Genomic DNA, 22,847 nt, shown 5'->3' with positions numbered 1-22,847 from the left:
GAGGGCAATCTGCTTGACTCAGGCTACTGATTCAGATGGTTTTTAAAAAATTTGTTTTTATTGAAGTTCAATTTTCCAACATATAGCATAACACCCAGTGCTCATCCCATCAAGTGCCCTCGTCAGTGCCCGTCACCCAGTTACCCTAACCCCCAGCCCACCTCTCCTTCTGCAGCCCTTGTTCGTTTCCTAGAGTCAGGAGTCAGATGTTAATCTCATCCAGAAACATTCTCAGAGGCACATCTAGAATAATGTCGGACCAAATGTCTGGACACCTTGTGGCCCAAAGTGACAGTTAAATCAACCATCACATCACTCCATAACTCTGTGGCCTTGCATAGGCTGTTCCTACTCCTGGGAATGCCCTCCACAGTCTATTCATCTGCAAACCTCCCCTTCCAGAGTCAGCTCAGAGTCTTCCCTGGTAGAGATGCTTTCTGCCTTCTGGTTCTCCAGGCATTGGAGGGGCCCCTTCTCTGACCCCACCCCGATCCCCTCTGCTGCTCTGGCTAAAACTGTGTGGGTGTATCTCTGTCTCACCCATCAGACTGTGCACTCCGGATAAGGTGCTCTTTTAGTCTGCTCTGTCTTTTGCATCTATCCCAGGGTCCCAGACACAACAGCCTTCAGGGAATGTTTATTGAATGAATGAGTGACAGGAGCGGGCTTGGGCCCCTTCTGACTAGAGAAGTAAAATGACACAGAGGTGCTTCTGATAAGGGCAGCTCAAGGCAGAGGCCTGGTCGAGAACCTAAGAAAGAGGCTCAAGGCAGCGATGGAAGGTCAGCGTCAGGATCAGGGCTGATACCAGGTCTCTGTGGCCAGTCTGGGTCTTTCTGATTTTAAAGAGAGGCTGTAGTGCAGTCAGAGCAAGGGCCCAGATGGTGACCAGGGCAGGGTTCAGCTGAGGGACAGCACCGAGTCCTTGTTTTCTGGGCAGAGGCTGGACAGGAGGATGGGCTGGTGGTATAGTCCCAGAGGACACGAGCATGGCATCTAGACAGACCTTGAGTTGAATCCCAGCTCTACCAGTTACACTGAATTCTTGGGCACATTATTTCCCTTTCTGAGCTTCAGCATTCATGTCTGCAGGATGCTAATGATAAACATACCCTCCTCCCATGACTGGGTGAGAGTTAAATATGGTGAGAAGCCCAGTGCCTGCCAGATGTTTACTGCCACCTGAAGGGGATGCTTCTACCACTATTTTTGTTTACTTAACACTCAACTAAACAGAGATTGGCAATCTATGGCCATAGGCCAATTCTGGCCCTTCACTTGTTTGTGTAAATAAAGTTTTATTGGAACATAGCCATGCCCGCACATTTACATATTGTCCAGGGCTGCTTGTGTACAGCAATGGGGCAGAACTGAATAGTTGCAACTGAGGCCATCTGGCCCCAAAAGCCTACATATTTCATATCTAGCCTTTTATAGAAGTTTGCCAACTTCTGACCTAACAAATATCAACGGATATTTGGGAAGCACTACCCCTGTGCCAGGCCTTGTGCTGTTATTTTTATTTTCATTGGAACCTCCTTCCTGGCTCTCTCATATTCCAGAAACTTCCATTTTTCTGACCACTTCTTAGCCCCATTGAGATCTGGTTAATGCCTCAAGCTGATACCTTCAAGCTCATAAGGGAATGAAGGAAAGGAACACCTACCATGTGCCAGGCTCTGTACGAAGTTATCTTTTCATTGGATCCTCGCAGCTGCTCAGTGAGAACAGGTTCATTACCCTGCACCCATATTAGAGCCATTCAGATCTGTGTGGGTCCTGTGAAAAGATCTCAGTCTCAGAAGACAAACCAAATTCTGACTTTCCCACTTCCTAGCTGTGTGACCTTGGGAGAGTCACTTGACCTGAGTTTCAGCGTCTTTATTTTAAAAGAGGGGGTGATAGGAGTGTTTATGTTGTTCATGCAGCCCCTGGCGGAGAGCCTGGCATATAGTGAGTACTTAGGAAAATAGGAAGTATTGTTATCATTATCACAACTGTTACTGTTCTCTATAGAACAGGGAAATTAGTATCTGTTGGAAAGAGCCGCTCTGGGGCTGTGGCAAGAAGTGTAAAATGCTGGCCAGTGGCTTGTTAATTTTCCTTTGGGGTCCAACTAGAAATTAAGGAGAAGTTTCTGGCCCCCGCTAGAGCTGAGGCAGAGGCTTCAGTGAGAGAACACAATTGAGCTGAGCCACTGCTGCCTCCAGAAAAAAAGTCCCAATTCCCCAGGCAGAGTTGTGAGGCTGTGTTTAATGACACCGCGTCCCTGCCTGGTTGAAACAGGCGGGGTGTTAGCTCTGCAGAATCAGCAGAAGGAGGGAAGGAATAGGTGTGATTTCTTATCCTCTCCCCTCCCCTGGGTGGGGGCACCCCGGCACCTGGGGCTCCTTGCTCCAAGAGACTGCAAATGGGGAATTTGTGAAAAACACCTCTGTGTTCCTGCCTCTCCGAGAATCTATTAAGCCAGGCGAATCTAATTACGTTCGCGATGCCTCCTTACTGTTTCCTCCGCTCCTCCTTCCTAGAGAGGCTACAGATGTGGCTTCTGATGTGCCCATATGTTTCCAGGAGAGAGGCAGGAGGCTTGGTTCCTTTGGTAGCCAGATACCTCCTAAGTGCCAGCTGCGTGCTGGGCTGCCTGCCCAGGGCTGGGGAGGCACATTCTGTGTCTCTGCCCAAGAGCAGATGCTCATGGCCCATCATGCTGAGCCCTGGGAAAGCAGGGGGGCGGGGGTGGCCAGAGGAGGGGGGTGGGGAGGGAAGTCAAGGAAGGCTTCGCTGAGGGGGTGATGTTTCAGGTCAGCCTCAGGATGATGACATGGAGGGAAGGACCAGTAAGCCACAAGGGGAAGACCTCCACTTAGAGGGAAGCCCATAGGCCCCCTGGGGAGGTCTGGGGAGGATCTGGAGAGGCCAGGAAGACAGAGGTGGTGCAGCCCCTTGTTTCACAGACTAGGACAGTGCTAGCAGGCCCTGGAGGAGCTTCTGAAAGATTCTGAGCAGGGAAGAGGCCCTTTTTCCTCCAGAGAGGTGGCTCTGATGGCCATCATAGCACCTGAGAGGGGGCTGGTGTCTTAATTTGGGATCCCCCTAAAATCAGACTCTGACACAAAGGTTCGTGTGCGGGTATTTTGTTTGGGGGTGACCCCAGGAGGCCCTGCAAAGGAAGAAGGGAACTGATACTGGGAGGGGCGGGCTGGTGAGTGGTGGCCCTGTGGCCACTGGAATGCAGCCCCACTACGTTCTCCCTGAGGAGACCCTGGCACACAACTCAAAGTTGCCCCGCCAAGGGGAGAGGGAGCCCAGGCTCTTCCACATCCTCCTGCCCCTCACGGTCGAGGGGTATTTCTGGGCCCTCACGGGCTCGGCATTTCCGTTCTGCCCTGGGCAGAGGATGCTCACAGGAGACAATAAACAAATCAAGGAACAAAATAATAATAGCTTGAAATAACCATCATGAAGGAAACAGGTAATTATGATAATGCAAAATAACGGTTGTGGGTTAGGGTTTTAGACCAAGTGGTCAGGGAAGGCTTCTCTGAGGAGGTGAGATTCAAGTTAAGACCTAGAAGAGGAGCCACACACACAGAGCAAGGGGAGGAGCGCTCGGGCACGGAAACCTGAGGCTGGGCTGGCCTCCTGTGTTTGAAGATCTGAGCAAAGGACGCCAAGGCAAGCTAGAGATGCAGTAGGTTGTGGGGACAGTGTGCCAGAAGGGGCTGGAGCATCACACGGGGGTCCCTAACGCACAGCCTTGAAAACCGTGGAAAGTGGAGTGGATTTTTTTCTAAGAGGATCAGGATGCTGAGGAAAAATTTTAAGGAAGGGAGTAGTGTGGTCCTGTTCATATATTTTAGAGATCCCTCCTGTGAGTGTATGGGAAACAGGCTGTCAGGAGGTGGGGGGAACAGACTAGGAAACAGAGCAGGGACTTAGAGTTCGCCGTAAAGAGAGAGCCATCAGAGGTGTGTCTGGGCCAGGACAGGGGGTGCAAGGAGCACGGATCAAGGTTGGCGCCCCGGTGTGGGCCTGGGGCAACCGCAAGGCTGGTAGGCCCATTTAGTGTTTCGGTGAAACAAGTGGAAAGAGAATGGAGTTCTGTTTTCAACATGTGAAGCTTGATGTGCTTGGTGGGCATCGGGTGAAGATGCAGCTAGGCAAGGGAATGGAGGCTTTGGGGCCCAAGCTGGAGCTCAGGAGAGCGATCACACCTTATTTCAGGATCCATTACATAGCCAGCTAAGTGGGCACATGCCAGCCGCCTTCCTGGACTTCCCAGAAGCCAGCACAGTCAGGCTCTACTGATGCTTTGAGGAGCCTCTGTTTATAATTAGTAATTATTATCTGTTTGGATCTATTTTTTCAAAAATAAAATATTACAGATACAAACTAAGCATCCTTTGTATCTGTCTTTCTTTTCCTGGGATTTTTTTAAATGCTTTCACTACATTCTTATACATCCTTAAACACTTCATAGTAATGTTTTATGTTTTAAACATCTACATAAAGGCATTATACTACATGTATCCTTCTGAAACTCCTTTCATTGTCGTTTTGGAGTCCATCCACTTTGGCACTTGTAGCTCCAGGTCATTCCCTTCAACTCTGTACAGAATTCTGTTATTGTGACTATATCACAGATTTCAGCATTTCACTAACCGGTGAACATTTACATTATTTCCAGTTTTTCTGGAATTTGGAAAATACTGTAATGATCATCTTTGTTATAATGTATATTTTTTGAAAGGTAACATCGTGACTCTGTTGCAAATATAAAATGAAGATACATCAGTTTACTTAACTCATTAGTTAATGAGAGAGCCAGTGATATATTACAGTTGGCTCAAAGGAGAATCTGATGAATAGACCTATGTATTGGCAACCAAGAATATTGGCATAAATTCTCTAATAAATGCAAAACTGGCTGATATCTATAGAGCCAGAAAATATAGTGTTTGGAATCTTCTTTTCTACAAGGTCGACCAATTGTACCTCAACCAGACATTTTTTTTTTGCATCTTTATGGACAAGAATCCATAGCATCTTACCTCACACCCACTAGGATGGCTTCTAAAAAAAATGTTCAAGTTTTGGCCAGGATGTGGAGAAATTGGAACGCTTGTGCATTATTGGTGGGAACGTAAAATGGTGCAGCCGTTATAGAAAACAATGTGGTAGTTCCTCAAAAATTGAAAAATAGAATTACTGTGTGATCTAGCTAGCAATTCTTTTTCTGAGTGCATACCCCAAAGAATTGAAAGCAGGGACTTGAAGAAATACTTGAACACCCAAGTTTGTAGCAGCATTATTCACAACAGCCAAAATGTGGAAGCAACACAAATGTCCATCAATAGATGAATGGATAAGCAGAATGCAGCGTACACTAGAATGGAATTTTATTTAGCCTTTGAAGGAAAGAAAGTCTGACCCAAACTATAACATGGGTGAACATTGAGGACATTATGCTGAGTGAATTAAGCATATGATTCCTAGGGTAGTCAAATTCGTAGAATAGTAGTCAAATTTCACAGTAGTAAAATGGTGTTTGCCAGGGGCCACAAAAAGGAGAGAATAGGAATTTACTGTTTATTAGGTACAGTTGCAGTTTTTCAAGATGGAAAGAGCTCTGGAGATGGATGGTTGTGAGGGTTGTGCAACATTGTGAATGTGAATGGTACACTTAATAATGGTTAAGATTGGGGGCGCCTGGGTGGCTCAGTCGGTTAAGTTGCTTTGGCTCAGGTAGGGACCTCAGTGGGTGATGGGATAGAGCCGCCTGTCTGGCTGTCCACTCAGTGGGGAGTCTGTTTGAGGATTCTCTCTGCACCCACTCCGTCACTTGCTCACTCTCTAAATAAATCTTTTTTTAAATCTTTTTTTAAAATGGCTTAGATGGTAAATTTTATGGTTTTTTAAAATATTATATTTATTTATTCATGAGGGATACAGAGAGAGAGAGGCAGAGACACAGGCAGAGGGAGAATCAGGCTCCATGCAGAGAGCCCAATGTGGGACTAGATCCCTGGTCTCCAGGATCAGGCCCTGGACTGAAGGTGGCGCTAAACCGCTGAGCCACCCAGGCTGCCAGGTAAATTTTACATTATGTATATTTTACAATGAAAAAAAAATAAGTAAAAAAAATCAAAAATTTTTTTAAGTAAAAGAAATTTTAAAAACTTTTAAGTAAAAAAAAAAAAATTTAAGTAAGCTCCACACCCAGCATGGAGCCCAATTTAGGGCCTGAACTCACGACCCTGAGATTGAGACCTGAGCCAAAATTAAGAGTCGGACACTTAACCAACTGAGCCACCCAAGCACCCCTAGATGAAAAAATTTAATGACAATAAATAAGATGCACTAATTTCAGTTTTCTACAGCTTACAGAGTTGTACAATAGCCTAGTCAAAGACAAAGGCACACATCTCTATAGAAACAGATAACTCCAGAAGTCCATGAGCCAATGCTCAGCATTCCATCCAGAGAACAATCATTTGCCCATCCTAATGTCTTTAAAATTTATCCTGCAGTATATATGTTGTCTTCTTGTGCATCTGAGAAAGTTCTTTCTAATAAATGACTTGGAGTAGAATAGGTAGGTTACAAGATTGCACATCTTCAACATACCTGGATAGTATCAGATTGTTTCCAGAAGCGTTTACCTTACTTCCTAGCTTACATTCAGCAGCAGCATAAATAGAAACCCAAATGGCCAGTAAACTTATGTGAAGGTGTTCAGCCTCTCTAGTAATCAGGACAGTGCAAATTAGAACAACTCTGAGAGCATTTCACACTTTGCAGATTTGCAGAATTTCAAAAGTCTGCCATTATCACATGTTGGCTATATATTAAATTACGGAGTCAGGAATATCTGGTTGAAGAATTCTAAACACCCTGCTGGGAGGGAAAAAACCAAACAAGTCCTAAACACAGAACCCCAAGGCCATCTCGCCCTTGAGGAAATAATGTCAGCGTCTTGTTTAAGATTCTTGGAAGAAGAGCGTGGACACATCCAAGTGGAAGGGAGATTGTTTAGAGAAGAGATTTTTAAAAGCTTCGACTTATTTTCTTGAGAGTTAATTTTTTTCCAGCTTTATTGAGATATTATTACTAACACTTAACATATGTAATTTTAAGGTATACAACATAATGATTTGATGCATGCATATATTTTGTGCAATTATTATTAAAGTTAGTTAACACCTCCATCACCTCACATAATTACCTTTGTGTGTGTTTGGTGGTAACTTCTAAGATTTACATTCTTAATAGCTTTCAAGTATATAATAGGTATTGTTGATTAGAATTCCCATGCTAGGACCCCTGGGTGGTTCAGTGGTTGAGCATCTTTCTTTGGCTCAGGTGGTGATTCCAGGGTCCTGGGATCAGGTCTGCATCAGGCTCCCCGCAGGGAGCCTGCTTCTCCCTCTGCCTGTGTTTCTGCCTCTCTCTCTCTCTCTCTCTCTCTCTCTCTCTCTCTCTGTCTCTCATGAAGAAATAAATAAAATCTAAAAAAAAAAAAAAAAAAAGAATCCCCATGCTGTGCATTAGATCCCCAGTACTTATTCATCCTGCAGTTAGATGTTTGTACCTTTTGGCCACCTTTGCCCATTTTCCCCAGCCCCTGGCCTTGGAAACCATCATCCTACTCTCCCTCTCTCTGAGTTTGGCTTTTTTAGACTCCCACAGGAGTGAGACCCTACAGTCTTTGTCTTTCTCACTCTGACTTGTGTCATTTGGTATAATGCCCCCAAGATCCACCCATACTGTTGTAAAAGGCAGTTTCCTTCTTTTTTCATGGTCGAATAACAACTGTGTATATGTGCTACATTTTCTCTATTCATTCATCCGTTCAAAGATGCGAGGCTGTTTCCATGTCTTGGCTTTGGTAAATAATGCTGCAGTGAATACAGGATGCAGATATCTCTTCAAGGTAGTGATTTCATTTCTTTTGGATCAATACCCAGAAGTGGGATGGCTGGATCACGTGGGAGTTCTATTTTTAATTTTTTGAGGAACCTCCAGACTGTTTTTGATAGTGGCTGCTCCAATTTATATTCCCACCAACAGCACACAAGGGTCCCCCTTTTTCACAGCCTTGCCAGCACTTTGATCTCTTATCTTATTTTTTTTTTAAGTAGGCTCCACTCCCAGCACGAGCACAACCATGGAGCCAAACTCACAACCTGTATCTCTTATCTTTTTGATAATAGCCATTATAACAAATGAGAGATGGTATCTCATTGTGGTTGTGATTTGCATTTCCTTGGTGATGAGTGCTGTTGAACACCTTTTCATGAACCTGTTGGCCATTTGTATGTCTTCAAAATACCTATTCAAGTTCTTTGTCCATTTTTTAATCAAATTCTTTGTAAAATCTTTTACTCTTGAAACAGTGCACTTGAAGTCTGTTTCTTAGGTTTCTTTATGATTAGTATAATAATAAAATATACATTTCACAATATATTGCGTTAAGAGCTCAGAACAAAAATCTACCTAAATGCTATTTACAAGATGCACACTGAAAGTGATGCAGAATGATAATAAAATGGAAAAATAAGGAGAGATATTGATCACAGGTGAAGTCATATCTAAGACAAAAACATTAATTGAGGCAAAAGATGCTGATTTTTTTATTAAGAAGGAAAAGCCATCATGAAAATATGGCATTCTGGAACATTTATAGGAATGAATAATGTTACATTAATATATATGAGAAAACCTGTTTAAATTCTATAGAGAAACTGAAGGAAACAGAAGAATAGTAGGAGCTGCTTTAACTCATTTTTCTTGAGGTCTCACAGCTAAAGTAGTCAAAACAGGTTATTGAATAGACACACGGAGAAATGTGTCTATCACAGCATAAACACAATTTCAGATGCACATGAACATTTTACAAAAAATGATCATACCCTAAGCCATAATGAAAACCCCATAACAAAAGGATACATTAAATAAAGACTCTTCTCCAAATAAACTCTAGGTAAAAATGAAAATAAAACCTTCAGTTGTAGAATATTTTTAAAAATATTTGTATGATACAGTTAAAATGCTCCTTATGAAAAAAAAATGCTCCTTATGAGGAGAAAATCAGATATGGAGCAGGGTCCTCAACTTCAGCACAACTGACATTTTGGAATCCATAATTCTTTGTTGTGGGTGTATTGTGTGTGGGGTGTGTGATGTGTGGTGTGTGTGTGGTATGTGTGTATGTGTGTGGTGTGTGTGTGGTATGTTTGTGTTGGTGTGTGTGTGGTCTGTGAGTGTGTGTGGGGTGGTATGTGTAGTATGTGGATGTGTGGGGGGTGTGATGTGTGTGTGTGTGTGTGTTTGTGTGTATAGGGGCATTCTATACATTGTAGGACATTTAGCAGCATCCCTGACTTCTATCCACTAGATGCTAATAGCACCACCTCCACACACACACCAGTTGTGCAAGCCAGAAATGTCTCTAGGCATTGCCAGATTTCTCAGCAAATGGGAGAAATGTTTGAACCCCTGCCCTCAATAGTAATACTATTAGAATAGAAAATGTGAAAGTATAAATAAATTATTTAATTTGGAAAAAGCCACTTATGATACCTGAGGTCAACATTTATAGACTAGAAAAAGCAAAATTTAATGATCAGAACACTTGTCAAACTGATTTTTTTTAAAGATTTTATTCATTTATTTATTTGACAAAAAGTGAGCACAAGTAGGAGGAGTGGCAGAGGGAGAGGGAGAAGCAGGGAGCCCAACACAAGGGGCTTGATCCAGGACCCCTGAGATCATGATCTGATCCAAAGGCTTAACCGACTGAGTCACCCAGGCGCCCCTGATTTTTTTTTTAATGTAAGAACTGGTTCTTTGGGTAGATAGTTAAAACATATAAACCTTTGAGAGGGAAAATTTTAGCAACAGGCATTCACAATATTGCAATTGGCAATTTACGAAAAAGCATAGAGCAGGTTAAAAATATAATATTATCCTAGATACATGCTATTAGTTTTAACATTTGGATGAAGTAGGCAGTTTAAAATGTATATGTATATATATGTAACTCAAGAGAGTATGGAAACCAAAATAGCCATGGAAAGTATTGTGAAAATAAGTGTTTCAAGAAGCACATAACACAAATGCCAGCATTTGCCAAAGATAACCCCCCAAAAAAGGAAGTGAAGAGAAAACCTAAAAAAGAAAGTTCCTCAGAACTGAGGACACACCAGACAAATTCACACAAATACAAATCGAGGTAAAGATGGTGATAATCCGATCAGACTTCACTAATTGAAGGCAAAAGGGAGGTGCTTTATAATAATATTAACATTCAATCCATGGTGAAGACATAATTGGCAGTTTTCTTTTTGCAATAAAAACCAACATCAAATTCCCCAAGCAAAACACTTTAGTGTCAAAGGAGGGTTGTGATGGATGCAGAAAAGTTGTAGGCAACTTAAAAGTGGCAAAAAAATAAGGAAGGAATCAAAATTATATGGGGGTCGCCACTAATGGAGCAGGTTAATCTGCACACAAGCTCACCCTGTGCCTGGGCGCTATGGAGCAGATACGAAGTATAAACATATTTCCTTCCAAAGGGAACCTTACCAAAGTCTCAAAAGTGCAAATAGTACAGACCATGTCCTTTGATTCACTTGTGTTACTAGAAATTAGTTGCACACATAAAAAAAAATGAACCTCTTAGAAATTTCAAAACTTTTTTTTCCAAAACTTTTTAAAAACAACTCTTAGATTTAGAAAAAAGGAATTAAAACTGAAATAGAGGGCAGCCCGGGTGGATCAGCGGTTTGGCGCCGCCTTCAGCCCGGGTCGTGATCCTGGAGACCAGGGATTGAGTCCTACGGGCTCCCTGCATGGGGCCTGCTTCTCCCTCTGCCTGTGTCTCTGCCTCTCTCTCTCTCTCTGTGTCTCTCATGAATAATAAATAAATAAATAAATAAATAAATAAATAAATAAATAAATCTTAAAAAAAATAAAACTGAAATAGAAAATAAACACAGAGAAAAGAACATTCAGGAAAATCATATATGGTGAATCTATGAGAATGTCGAAGTCATGCCCCGAGGCTACTTCATGGCATTAAGCATATTTCTAAACATTGAGAATGGAAATGTGACCAAAATGGGGAGGGGGAGCAACAGTCACATATCTTTAAAATCGGAGGAAGTAATTAATAAAGATACAGATGATTAGATATTAAGGAATTAGAAAACAGGAAATGATGAATTTGAAATTTGATTCTTTTGAGGAGAAAAAAAAACTCCCACAGAATAAATGGGAAAATCCATGAGCTTGCCTTATGAAGAAAACGTGGGAGGAAAACACAGTAACTTGGCATCGGAAATTACAAAGGGGAAATAAGCACAGATGCAAAGGCAATAAAAATAATTATAAGAGTATGCAAACTGGTATGCCTCACTCCATAGTGTGTGTGTGTATGTACTTAAAATATTTAAGTGGAAAGGACACACTGTTCCACATATGTGTTTCCTGTGAGCAATGCCTGTATGTAAAAAACAATAGCTTTCTGATATTCCAAAAATAACCAGTTAGAAATATCACAGGGAAGATTTAATAAGAAAATTACTTAGGGGACAAGTACATAGCTTTATTAAGGGATTTATTTATACTACGCTTTTAACAAACCCAATATATGGCTTACCAGGTGCCAGGCACATTTCATCCTAACCAGTCCTCAAAAGCAGGTTTAGTTATTATCTGCCTTCTTCAGATGAAGAAACTGAGGCACAGAGAGGTTAAGTAACTTTAGCCAGAGTCACCCAGACACTTCTAAAAGTGGCTGAACCAGGATTCAAAATGCAGGCAGCTTCGAAGAGGGAAGATTCAAGGTCATAAAATGGTCCATGCACTGCTGGCGGGAGCTCCCTGGCAGGGGCTGAACTGCTGATTGTCCGTCCAGGGGGGAGTGTCGCAGAAGGCAAACTGTCCAGGAGCCGTGGGCAGGCCCCAGGTCGCAGGAATCTCTCAGGGGTCAGAGTGGAAGGGCAGCACTCACCTCTGCAGGGCCTGGGGAGGGCTGGTCACCCCCTCTCATCTCCATGGGCTCCTCTGAGTCCCTCAGTGCGGATGTGCTGGTGGCCTGCAGGCCCTTTCGAACTCACTCCCAGCGCCCCGTCCTCCTCCCTTAGATCCAGGAGATGGTCCACTCGGAGGTTGCTGCCTACGACTCGGGCCGGCCGGGGCCCCTGCTGGGCCGCCCTGCGATGCTGGCCAGCCACATGAGTGCCCTCAGCCAATCCCAGCTCATCTCTCAAATGGGCATCCGGAGCGGCATCCCCCACAGCTCCCCGTCACCCCCAGGGAGCAAGTCAGCGACACCCTCCCCCTCCAGTTCAACTCAGGAGGAGGAATCAGAAGCGCACTTCAAGGTAGGTGGGGCGAACACGCAGGGCCCTACGATGCCTCCTCAGCAGGTGGGTGGGCCCCGCGTGGAAATGGGCATCACCCACCTTGAGACCAGGCTGCAAGAGTTCAGCTGTGTCCTTTGCTGGAAGACGTGGAGGAAGAAAGTCAGCAGATAGGACAGGGGCCGCTGGCTGGCGCCCCTGGTCACTGGAGGTGGCACTGCATGGAATCTGGGGCGTCTGGCCTCGGCTGCTAAGTGTGCCGAGCGTCCTTGCCTGGCCGTGCCCCTCTGCTCCTGTGGCCTCGTGTGGAAAGCAGAGACAATGCTAACTAGTGGCGAGGGGGCTGATGAGAGAATTCAGCGAAGATGTGGTGAAGTCTTATTCCTGAATGGCTAGTGGGTCATTTCTGGGACGTTGACGGCATTGGCAAGATCCACATGGTGACACCTTATGGCTGCTTCAGCCTCTTAGGAGATGTTCTGACAAAGATGTGTGGCTCCGCAGAGGACATCCCTAGGCAGTACTGACCACAGGATAAGGCTCTAAAACTGAACCTCCTCCCTGCCTCTGGGGACATGCCCCCCCAGCCCCCCGCCAGCATCCCTGGAGTCGAGGGTGGTCCTGCCTCTTCAGAACATGTCAGGGGTGAGAAGTCGCCAGCCATCCAGGCTTGTCCTTTCTTTGCACTGACAAGTCTCCCTGGATGTTGGAAAGCATCTTATTTCACAGGGACAAAGAATAGAGGCCCTGAGAGGCCCGGGGATGGAAGCGCCCACTGGGAATCTTCCAGAGTCTAAGCCTGATCCCCCCACTCCCCCCACCTCCCTTTCTTCTCCCTAAGGGCTCTCACCCCTTCCCACGCGGTGGCCCTGTAGACACGGGGGGCAGTGACTATGGTGCCAGGCCACCTAGCAGAGATCCCTGACTACCTGCCTAGGCTGGGTGGGTGCCTCTGGATCTAGTCTCACTTCATCCTTGGGATACCTTGGTCTCTATAGTAGGCCAGGCAGGAGCAGTTTTTACTTAATTTTTTATTTAACAGACACCGTTGGGGCCAAATACTGTTCTGAGCACATGACCAGTATTAATCCATGGGATCCTCATGACGGCCCTGTGTGGTCAGTGCCACTGTCATCTCCAATTGGCTGGTGGGAAACCCAAGGCCCAGAGAGGTTATGTTATGGCACGCTGGCTGGAACCTGTTCCAGCATCACTACAGGCTTCCCCGCACTGTCCCCCAGACACGGACCCCTGAATCTTACCCAGTGGCCTGCGGCTTCCCTGTCGATTCCTGGTGTCAAGCTTCGTCTGCTTGGTGCAGAGAGGGACAGTCCTCACTGTCACTTTGACCTCAGTTCCTGGTGCCCGTGTGGCCTAGGGTCCTGTCAGTGACCCACTGAGGTACACTGTTCCCATCCCACAATCCCCGAGTGGCACACTCACAGGACTGCAGTCCTGGAGTCTGCATGCTCCTGAGGCCAGGGGTCCAGAGCGAGGCCACACCCACGGAGCCACATAACCTCTTTCCCTTCCAGCCATCTCACAGGGCCCCGGGCACTAAGCCCCTTGCCCCATGTTGCACACCTGGAAATCGGTAGAAGACACTGATCTTTTGTGATGATCATCTTTGGGGATTATTTGTGATCATCAGAAAGAATTGTTAAGAAAAATTTGTATACCCCAGACTTGGAAATAGGGCACAGAACCAGGGCTGCACATGCTTTCGGTGGCATATACCACAGCATTGTGTACAGGCTCACGCAAGAATCACCAGCTTCTCTGGGAGAATGGACCACTGTTGTGATTCATTACTCGCGATTGATCAGAGGATTTTCCACTCTGTAAAGGTAGATGTTACCTTGGGAAAGAAGTAGTAGAGATGTAAACGATTTTTGTCTGATTATAAAGCCGATTAAATTTTCCCTGTAGAGACGCAAATGACTTCTACCCACTAGGAAAGATTAAAAGCCTCAAAGGTGGGGCACCTGCGTGGTGGCTCCATGGTTGAGCCTTCAGCTCAGGTCATGATCCTGGGGTCCTGGAATCAAGTCCCGCATTGGGCTCGGGCCCCAGGTGGCATCAGTCTCGTGTTACCTGCATGTGCAAAGAGCCAGACGGGAGGTGGTGGGGCTGCTGAGAAGGTCCCCTCTGCCTCACGCTGGGGTGGGGAGCCTGGGCCCTGCTCTCCTGACCCTTCTCACCCGCGCAGATGTCGGGAGAGAAGAGACCCTCAACTGACCCAGGGAAAAAGACCAAGAACCCAAAGAAGAAGAAGAAGAAGGACCCCAACGAGCCACAGAAGCCTGTGTCAGCCTATGCGCTCTTCTTCAGAGACACTCAGGCTGCCATCAAAGGACAGAACCCCAGTGCCACCTTTGGGGATGTGTCCAAAATCGTGGCCTCCATGTGGGACAGTTTAGGGGAGGAGCAGAAGCAGGTGAGTCCTTGTCCCTTTAAGGGCCACACCCCAGGGCTGTGAGGCCCTGGTGCCCGTGACAGACTTGGAATGTCTGAAATCAGGAAAAGCCTCCTGCAGAGCTCTTTCCTAGACTCAGTTTGCCCACCTGTAAGCTGGGAGGCTGGGTCCCTTCCAGTTCTGCTGTTTGCCAGCTGCATTCGCTAGTGGCTTAACTGTTCCAGGTTTATCTATTAAGTGAGAATAAGCATCTCTGCCCGTCTCGGCCCTCTCACTGTGCAAGCCTGGAGTCCAGGCCAGAGCTTCCTCTCCCGCCGACCGTGTGCCCACAGCCCCTCTCAAGGGCGTCCAGGGAGAACAGGGAGCAGAACCAGCTCAGAGGCAAATGCCAGCTACTGGGACCTCGGGCCGATCACCTGACCTCTCCCCAACGTGGCCCATGTCTTGGGTCTTTCAGGCCTACAAGAGAAAGACGGAAGCGGCAAAGAAGGAATATCTGAAGGCTCTGGCGGCCTACAGGGCTAGCCTCGTCTCCAAGGTAACACCCTGGCCCATAGGCCCACCCTGATAAAGGGGGCACCGCTCGAGGGATAGAGCAAGAACCGAAGCCACAGGAATGGTCAATGCCCTAGTTCCTGGAAAGGACGGATAAGACCAGTGTGGTTACTGCCCCCGGGAACCTACTGTGTGCCACGCTCACGCTGGGCACTTTATGTACATTCCATCTCATTTAATTCTTCCAACAAGAACCCAGCATTCAGAGGGGTTAAGTAACTTGCCTGAAATGTGTGACGGTAGGGGTGTGATTTGGAAGCTGTCACAGAGGACCCGGCATGTGGGTCAGGCCACAAAGGGCCAAGCAGGAGGGCATTCCAAGTTGAGGGAACGGGATGTGCAAAAGCATAGACGCTGGAGAGGAGCATAGAGGCTGGCTGGCTGGATGACGCCGGCCGCAGGGCCAGGCTGAGGAGCGTGGGCTTCCAGGAGTTAGCACAGGAGGTGGTTGGATGGTCAGAGCCAAGTGCATGGAGGACCCGGGATTACCTCTGGGTAGCCCGGAGCTCCCTGCCAAGGGGCCAGAGAATCAGCCAGGGGCCAGGTCAGTGGGTTGCAGACCCAGCTGGTCTCACTGCCCAAGTCCTGGCTTATCCGTCTTCCCCAAAGTGACTGGTGTCTGTGTCCTTGCAGAGCTCCCCAGAGCAGGGTGAGACCAAGGGCACTCAGGCGAATCCCCCAGCCAAAATGCTGCCGCCCAAGCAGCCCATGTACGCCATGCCAGGCCTGGCCTCGTTCCTGACGCCGTCGGACCTGCAGGCCTTCCGCAGCGGGGCTTCTCCCGCCAGCCTGGCCCGGACGCTGGGCTCCAAGTCACTGCTGCCAGGCCTCAGCGCGTCCCCTCCGCCGCCACCCTCCTTCCCGCTCAGCCCCCCGCTGCACCAGCAGCTGCCACTGCCACCCCATGCCCAGGGCGCCCTCCTCAGCCCGCCTCTCAGCATGTCTCCAGCCCCCCAGGCTCCGGTCCTGCCCACTCCCATGGCGCTGCAGGTGCAGCTGGCCATGAGCCCCTCGCCTCCAGGGCCACAGGTAAGCGGGGCCCGGGAAGAACGTGCCCTTCAGGACTCCCAGTGGGGAAGGGAGGAGGCTTGGGACTGCAGATACCAGCCCTGTCCCTCACCAGCAGTGTCACCACAGCCTCGGCACCTCGCCTCTCTCAGCCTCAGTCACCACGTCTATGTAATGGGTAGAGTACACCTTCCATGAGAGGTACGGGCTGCAGTGAACAGGTGACAAGCTCCCAGGGTCTTCAGAGTCTTAGGGTATCTCAGGCCTTCCCTCTCTTATCCTCTGTCCATCTCTGCTCTCTGGCCCGAGGGGCTGAGGCGGTGCAGCCTCTGAGATCAGCCCTGGCCCCTGGCTCTCCCCAGAGCCTTCCAGGCCCGACCCCACTGATTGTTCCACAGACACTGTTACGAGACTCGCGTGGCTCAGCTCAGTAACTCCATTTTACAGGCTGGGAACCTGAGGCCAGAAAAGGAAAGGCCCCGAAAGCAGAGCCCTTCACCGCCCCACCGCTGCCTGCCACCCCCCCCCCCCACCGGACACAGCTAGGAGGAGGGTTGGATTTTCTAAAAGGTTCTCTGCTAGGGAGGAGGAAGCATGGCAGGCAGAGAGGCAGAGGCTAGAGGAAGTGTCTCCATGACTCCCTTGGGCACAGAGTTCCCGCCCCCCACTGGCTGCCCAAGCTGTGCACCCCCTCATCCTGTCTTTGCTTATTGCCCCCCCCAGGACTTCCCTCACATCTCCGAGTTCCCCAGTGGTTCCGGATCCCGCTCACCCGGCCCATCCAACCCCCCAAGCGGCGGTGGAGACTGGGACAGCAGTTACCCCAGCGCGGAGTGTGGTGTCAGCACATGCAGGTGGGTCCTCCCACAGCCCCCGGCCCCTCACCCCGCCCCTGGACCACCACCCCCCCCCCGCCCCCGGGGCCACCCATGGAAGAGGGGCGAGGGCTGCCAAGGGATAGGGAAAGGCTGGCCGACGAGAGCGCCTGGTGGGTGCTGCTGGTGGTCTTCACGAGAAGACGCAGAGCAGAGCAGGACTCCAGAAGGACTCAGCTGGTCTGACGCCAAGGCCCAGTGCCCACTTGGGAAATGGGCTCAGCTTTAGGCTTGCTTATCTCCTTCCATTTGGGGGTTTTCTCCCCATGGCTCCTGTGGGACACTCACGATGGGTCATTGGTCTTTGCTCAGGCTCCCCTAGAAGCAGGGCCTGGGCAGCAGGATTTGGGTGCCCCTGATGGTGCTGAGAGAGAGCTTACAGAAGGGAGGGAGGCAGGGAGGCAGGCCAGGCCAGGAAAGGAGCCAGGCGATGGTGTGCTGTGACCTGAGATTCACATCAGCTTGACCCCACCCGGAGCTCTGGGGCACAAATCAACCACAGACTCGGTCCCACCTTGGGGTTAGGGCTCTGTGTACCCCGTGGCAGTCAGCCACTGGCTGCGGGCTGCTCCAGGCAGCATGGCCCCTGGGCACAGCAGCTCCCCTCCAGCCTGGGCAGCTCCCTGGAGCAGAAGCAGCTGGCAGGGCAGGACGGGGGTGTGGGGGAGGCCCCTGTGGTGTCCACCGTACCCTAGGAGGAGGGGCCAACTAGCCAACACCAGGAGTCACACCCTCACTGGTACCCCCAGCCCCCGCTGCAGCCCAGCACCCCCTCTGACACACAAACCCCCGGGACCACTTGGCTCCTCCCTGGTCCATATGTGGACCTCATGCTGCGGACGTCCACTCCCATCTGTGCCCTTAGCCTCTTAGCCTTTCAACGCCAGGCCAACTGCCCCTTCTCTAGAAGGTCTTTCTGCTCCAAGAGATGGTGACCTCTCATTTCAGCTGGCAGAGAGGGAAATGGGGTGGAGAGGGCACCCTGTTCCTTTACCCACCAACCCTGACTCCCATTCCCCTGGCCAGAACCAGCCCTATGGCCACCCCCAGGGTAGGTGGTCCCAGCAGCACTCCACACCCAGGAAGGGGGGGACCATGATGTGTGGTGGACAGGTGGCAGGTGGCTGTGGGCTCCAGCTGTCCCGAGTCCTGGCTCTTGGCCTTTCTGTTCCTCACCCCGCCAAGCCCCCCAGTGAGAGGGCAGACAGGGCACATGCCCCACTGCTGACGGCCCTGCCCGGGACAGAGTCCACCTGGACAGGCCGACTCCACTCGCTGCAGCTCCCTTCCCCACCCCGGGGCAGGTGCAGGCTCTCCCACCCAGCCCCCTGCCGCAGGCTCCCTTAACGGGGTCAGAGTGTGGGGCTGGGGGGCTCCTTAATGGCTATTGAGGAGTGTGTCCGGGCTTCTCCCAACATAGAGGGCAGACCACAGCAGTGCCCTACTTAACTTGTTTTTTTAAATGGAGCTATAACTGGTATATTCGTGGCAGGTGTACAAACGCCCTGCAGTAGGCTCGTGTGTGTTGGGGGGTGATCACCACGGTGAGTCTAGTTAACATCGTGGCCACTCACCAATCAAATCTTTCTTGTCGCAGGAGAACTTTTAAGATCTACTCTCTCAGCAACTTTCAAATACAGAAACTTTAAAAATTCAGTATTATTAACTGCAGTCCCCATGCTGCCCATGGGATCCCCAAGACTTACTCATTTTGTAACTGGAAGTTTATACCTTTTGACCCTTTGCCCATCTTGCCCATCGCCTGCCTCCCACAACCATCATTCTGTTCTCTGTATCTGTTAGCTTGATTTGGGGTTTGCTTAGGTTCCACACGTAGGGACGCCTGGGTGGCTCCGTGGCTGAGCATCTGCCTTTGGCTCAGGTTGTGATCCTGGGGTCTTGGCATCAAGCTTTCTGTGGGGAGCCTGCTTCTCCCTCTGCCTGTGTCTCTGCCTCTCTCTTTGTCTCTCCTCAATAAATAAATAAAATCTTAAAAAAATTCTATATGTAAGTGAGACCATCTGACACTCATACTCGTCTTTCTTGGACTTACTTCACTTACAGAACACCCTCAGGGTCCCCCTGGCTCTCGATGAGCTCCCTGTTTTATTTTTATTTTTTTAAGATCTTATTTATTTATTCATGAGAGACACAGAGAGAGAGAGAGAGAGAGACATAAGCAGAGGGAAAAACAGGCTCCCTGTGGGGAGCTCCACCCATGCAGGACTCGATCCCAGGACCCCAGGATCACGACCTGAGCCAAAGGCAGGTGCTCAACCACTGAGCCACCCAGGCGTCCGGAGCACCCTATTATAAAAACACGCAAGGCACCTGCCCTGCTCCGTTTCTGGGTCAAGTTTACAAATGAACCACTGACTAAGAACGCCCTGAGGGCCCTCGTGGGGTTGGGATGGGCTTCTCTGCAGCCACCTTCCCCCAGCTGGGATTCCAGGAGGGGAGTTGGGTTCGGCCTGGTGGCCTGCTGGGGAGGGACCAGGGTGCCCTCGCTCGTCCTCAGAGGGGCAGCCAGCACATCCAGGTTGGGGGTGACGTCGAGTGAGCAGGTGGCCTGGTGCCACCCGCCCAGCCCGTGTGTCCAGGCCCCTGAGGGCCGAGGGCGCCTGGCTGGGCTCTGTGGCTCTGACCCCTCCTCCTCTCTCCCCAGCCTGCTCCCCAGGGATAAATCGCTCTACCTCACCTAATCCCGCCTCCCCTCTCCTCCCGAGGCTTGCTGGAGGGGCACTGCTGAGAGCCTGGGGGCTCGCAGCAGGAGGGGAGCGTGGGCAGGCAGCAGGACCACCGGGAGGAGAGCGCAGTGGCACACCCAGTGGCACGCCGAGGACACCGCCCCAGGGCCGAGTCTCTTGCTCAGCCTCCCGCCAGACCCCGCAGAGGCAGTCCACCGCCCGCCGCCGCCAGCCCAAAGAACCTGCGGGAACCTTCTGCCCCCTGACCTGCTTGCTCCAGGGCCCACGGACCCTGCTCCCCGCCCTGCACACCGTACTCTGCGTCTGGACTTCAGGCCTGGCCCCGCTCTCGTGGGCTGTCCCCGGGGGTGGGGGGGGGGCGCCTTCCAACAGAACCGCCCCCCCCAGATGCATGGGCCCGGGCCCCGGCCAACGATGTGCAAATGCGGTTTTACAGTGTGAACAAAGATTATGAAACCTCTAAACTGTTGGCTCCATGTAAGTAGTTGACTAAGTGTTTTAGAACCGTGCTGCGGCATCTGTAAGATGATTTTGTGGGGGAGGGGCGTAGTTTCCTTTAAGGTGAAAGAATTTTATATGACCCCTTATTAGCACATTTTTTTTTAAGTTTTCTCTTGAGGGAGATGTGCACAAAAGCAGCCGCCAAACTGTTTCCTCCCCTGTACAGCGAGAGCCGGACAACGTCCAGCCACACTTGGAAACGTTGCACTTTTTTTTTAAATCAAACCCTGTGTCCGTCTATTTAAAATTGCCAACAACGACTTTTGTCTATTTATGAAGAAAAGCTGAGAACAGAAATGCAATTCATCATAAAGTGTGTGTGGTTTTGGGGTTTGGTTTGGGTTTTGGTCCTTAAAGTTGTTTGCAGCTGTTTCCTGGCCCTGGCAGGTATCCATCCCGGTACCCAGTGCTTCTCTCAGTTTCTTTATAATAAAATCCTGAAAAGTTGAAAATTTGCCTCTTTGTGTGCTTGGCAAACCAGACCCAGGTCTTCCGATGTGGCGTTTGGTGGCAGCTCTGTCTGGACAGAGCCCTTAGTGTCCTTGGGATTCGGGTTACCCTCCTAGAGGACCTTGCCTGGACCTCTGGGCCGCCCTGGCCTCAGCGTGACCGTCTCCGGAAGCAGGGCGACGATGGCGACAACACGTGCTGTCCTGGAGATGCGCAGGGGTTATGGGCATAGAGCGGCGGCTGTGCAGGGGGTAGGCTCCCCGTCTGGTGGAGGCGAGAGGTGGGTTTGGGGAGCCCTGGGGGGCCGGGTGCTTCTCCAAACCTGCGTGTAAGGGGCAGCCCAGACAAGGGACTCTAACCCACATTTCCTAACAGATGTGAGGTGGTAATACTTTAATAATAATAATAACAATAATAATAATGTGACTATTTTACCTGTTTCTGGAAAAATAACACTTCCTTGGTATGGAGGAGCATTGGGGAGCTGCCCCTGTTGGGCCTCGTGACATGGCTGTTTTGAGGTGAGGGCCTGCGACCCCCCCGACGGAGGAGGCCCCCCTCTGGCTGGCCCCTCTGGCTGCTCTCAGAGCCTCTCCCCCTGTGATGCCAAATCTCCCCTCTCCCAGACAACAGCCCCAGGGCTGGGGCGCAATCTCTCTATGAGCACTTTCCTCACTGGAGGGCATTTTGTAATCCACTTTGGAAAAAGAAAACCAGACCAACAACAAAACACCATGCTGCCCTGCCAGTAGCATCATTGCAGTGTGAAGCATAAATATTTCATGTGGTTACAATTTCCTTTCCTGTGTGGAGCTTGTCAGTAACATGGTGATGACTTAGTTTAATATTCGACTCTTGTTTCTGCATTTGAGAAAACGGCATCCTTGGGATCTGTGCAGACAACCCAAAATAATGAGTGCCAGCCTGGCAGGTTCTCGCCCCTGAGCAGAGAACCGTGGCACCGCCCCTTGGAGGTGCCCACAGGCCAAGGCTGTCTTCTCCACTGCAAGGGCCACTTACAGATGTCCAAGCAGAGTCTAAATGCCCTGCCTGCAGGTGTCAGGGGTTGTCAGGTGGCACCCCCAAGCTGCCAAGGCCGGTCTGTGGTCTGGACCCGCCACACTTGGAGGCCTCCTGTCATTGCCTGGCCCCTAGAGCAGTGCCCCTGGCCCTGTAGGGATCTGCAGCCGCTGCAGCCCAGCCCGCTGTCCGTGGAGCTGACCCTTCCCAGGGCCACGCACCCGCTCCGACTCCTCCGCCTCGCACCTCCTCCCACAGACACACTGGAATCCCAGCGGAGGCCCGGCCTGGACCCCAGAAGGAAGAGCCGGCTGGCCCCAAGATTGTCCAACGCTCTTCGCTCCCTGGAGGGCTCATAGGAGGCTCCCTAGTAGCTTGGAAGATGGGCAACATGACCTGGAGGGGCTTTTCAGTTACTCTTAGGAGTCCACGCTGCTGAAACCCCAGTGTTCATTGAGCAAGAATACAATCAGGGGAGCAGTTACTCCCTGCCCCAGCTGGGCCCCGGGGGTGCTAGGAGAATCTTACACCCCCAGGAGCTTACTGTTTAGTTGGGCAAGCAGAGAAGGAAAACAAAATTTACTTATAAAATTAGAAGTTTATATTATAAATCATGAAAATATAAAACTATACTATGTGGCAAGTCCGCAAAGGGCGAGGGGGCCAGGGGAATGCAGAGGAGGGGCCCCCCACCTAACTGGGGTCCGCAGAGCCTTCTGGGGGCATGGCAATGTTTGGTCTTGCCCCGTCCAGTGACCAGGACTGCGCCGGAGGACTGACACATCGTTCTAGAGAGCTGTGCTTTCCTGATCCAGGGCCCCCAGGGGTTCTGTGATCGTCTCATCAAGAATTTTGGAGAATTCTTTCTCTGGAAGATGCTGAGGCTGAGTCCACATGGCTGCGTGGGGATCTCTGAGTCGGGAACAGGGACAGTTGTCCTCAGTTT

At 49.8% G+C, this 22,847-nt stretch overlaps 1 protein-coding gene across 1 annotated transcript in view; it reads left to right on the top strand.

The window, feature by feature from the left end:
• Positions 1-20,861, top strand: part of TOX2 (TOX high mobility group box family member 2) — a 133,016-nt gene extending 112,155 nt beyond the window's left edge. Inside the window, exons 4-9 of the mRNA XM_055302779.1 lie at positions 12,150-12,389; positions 14,578-14,805; positions 15,242-15,322; positions 15,973-16,368; positions 17,071-17,201; positions 19,888-20,861. Of these exons, the coding sequence (XP_055158754.1) occupies positions 12,150-12,389; positions 14,578-14,805; positions 15,242-15,322; positions 15,973-16,368; positions 17,071-17,201; positions 19,888-19,924 (1,113 nt within the window). The 3' untranslated portion in view covers positions 19,925-20,861. The remainder of the gene's footprint in view (positions 1-12,149; positions 12,390-14,577; positions 14,806-15,241; positions 15,323-15,972; positions 16,369-17,070; positions 17,202-19,887) is intronic.
• Positions 20,862-22,847: the final 1,986 nt, after the last annotated feature.

The sequence above is a fragment of the Nyctereutes procyonoides genome, unplaced genomic scaffold (assembly GCF_905146905.1).
Source record: "Nyctereutes procyonoides isolate TBG_1078 unplaced genomic scaffold, NYPRO_anot_genome, whole genome shotgun sequence".
In the NCBI taxonomy this organism is placed as follows: Eukaryota; Metazoa; Chordata; class Mammalia; order Carnivora; family Canidae; genus Nyctereutes; species Nyctereutes procyonoides.
The sequence above is the reverse complement of the archived record's forward strand: the minus strand, read 5'-3'. Positions and strand labels throughout refer to the sequence as shown.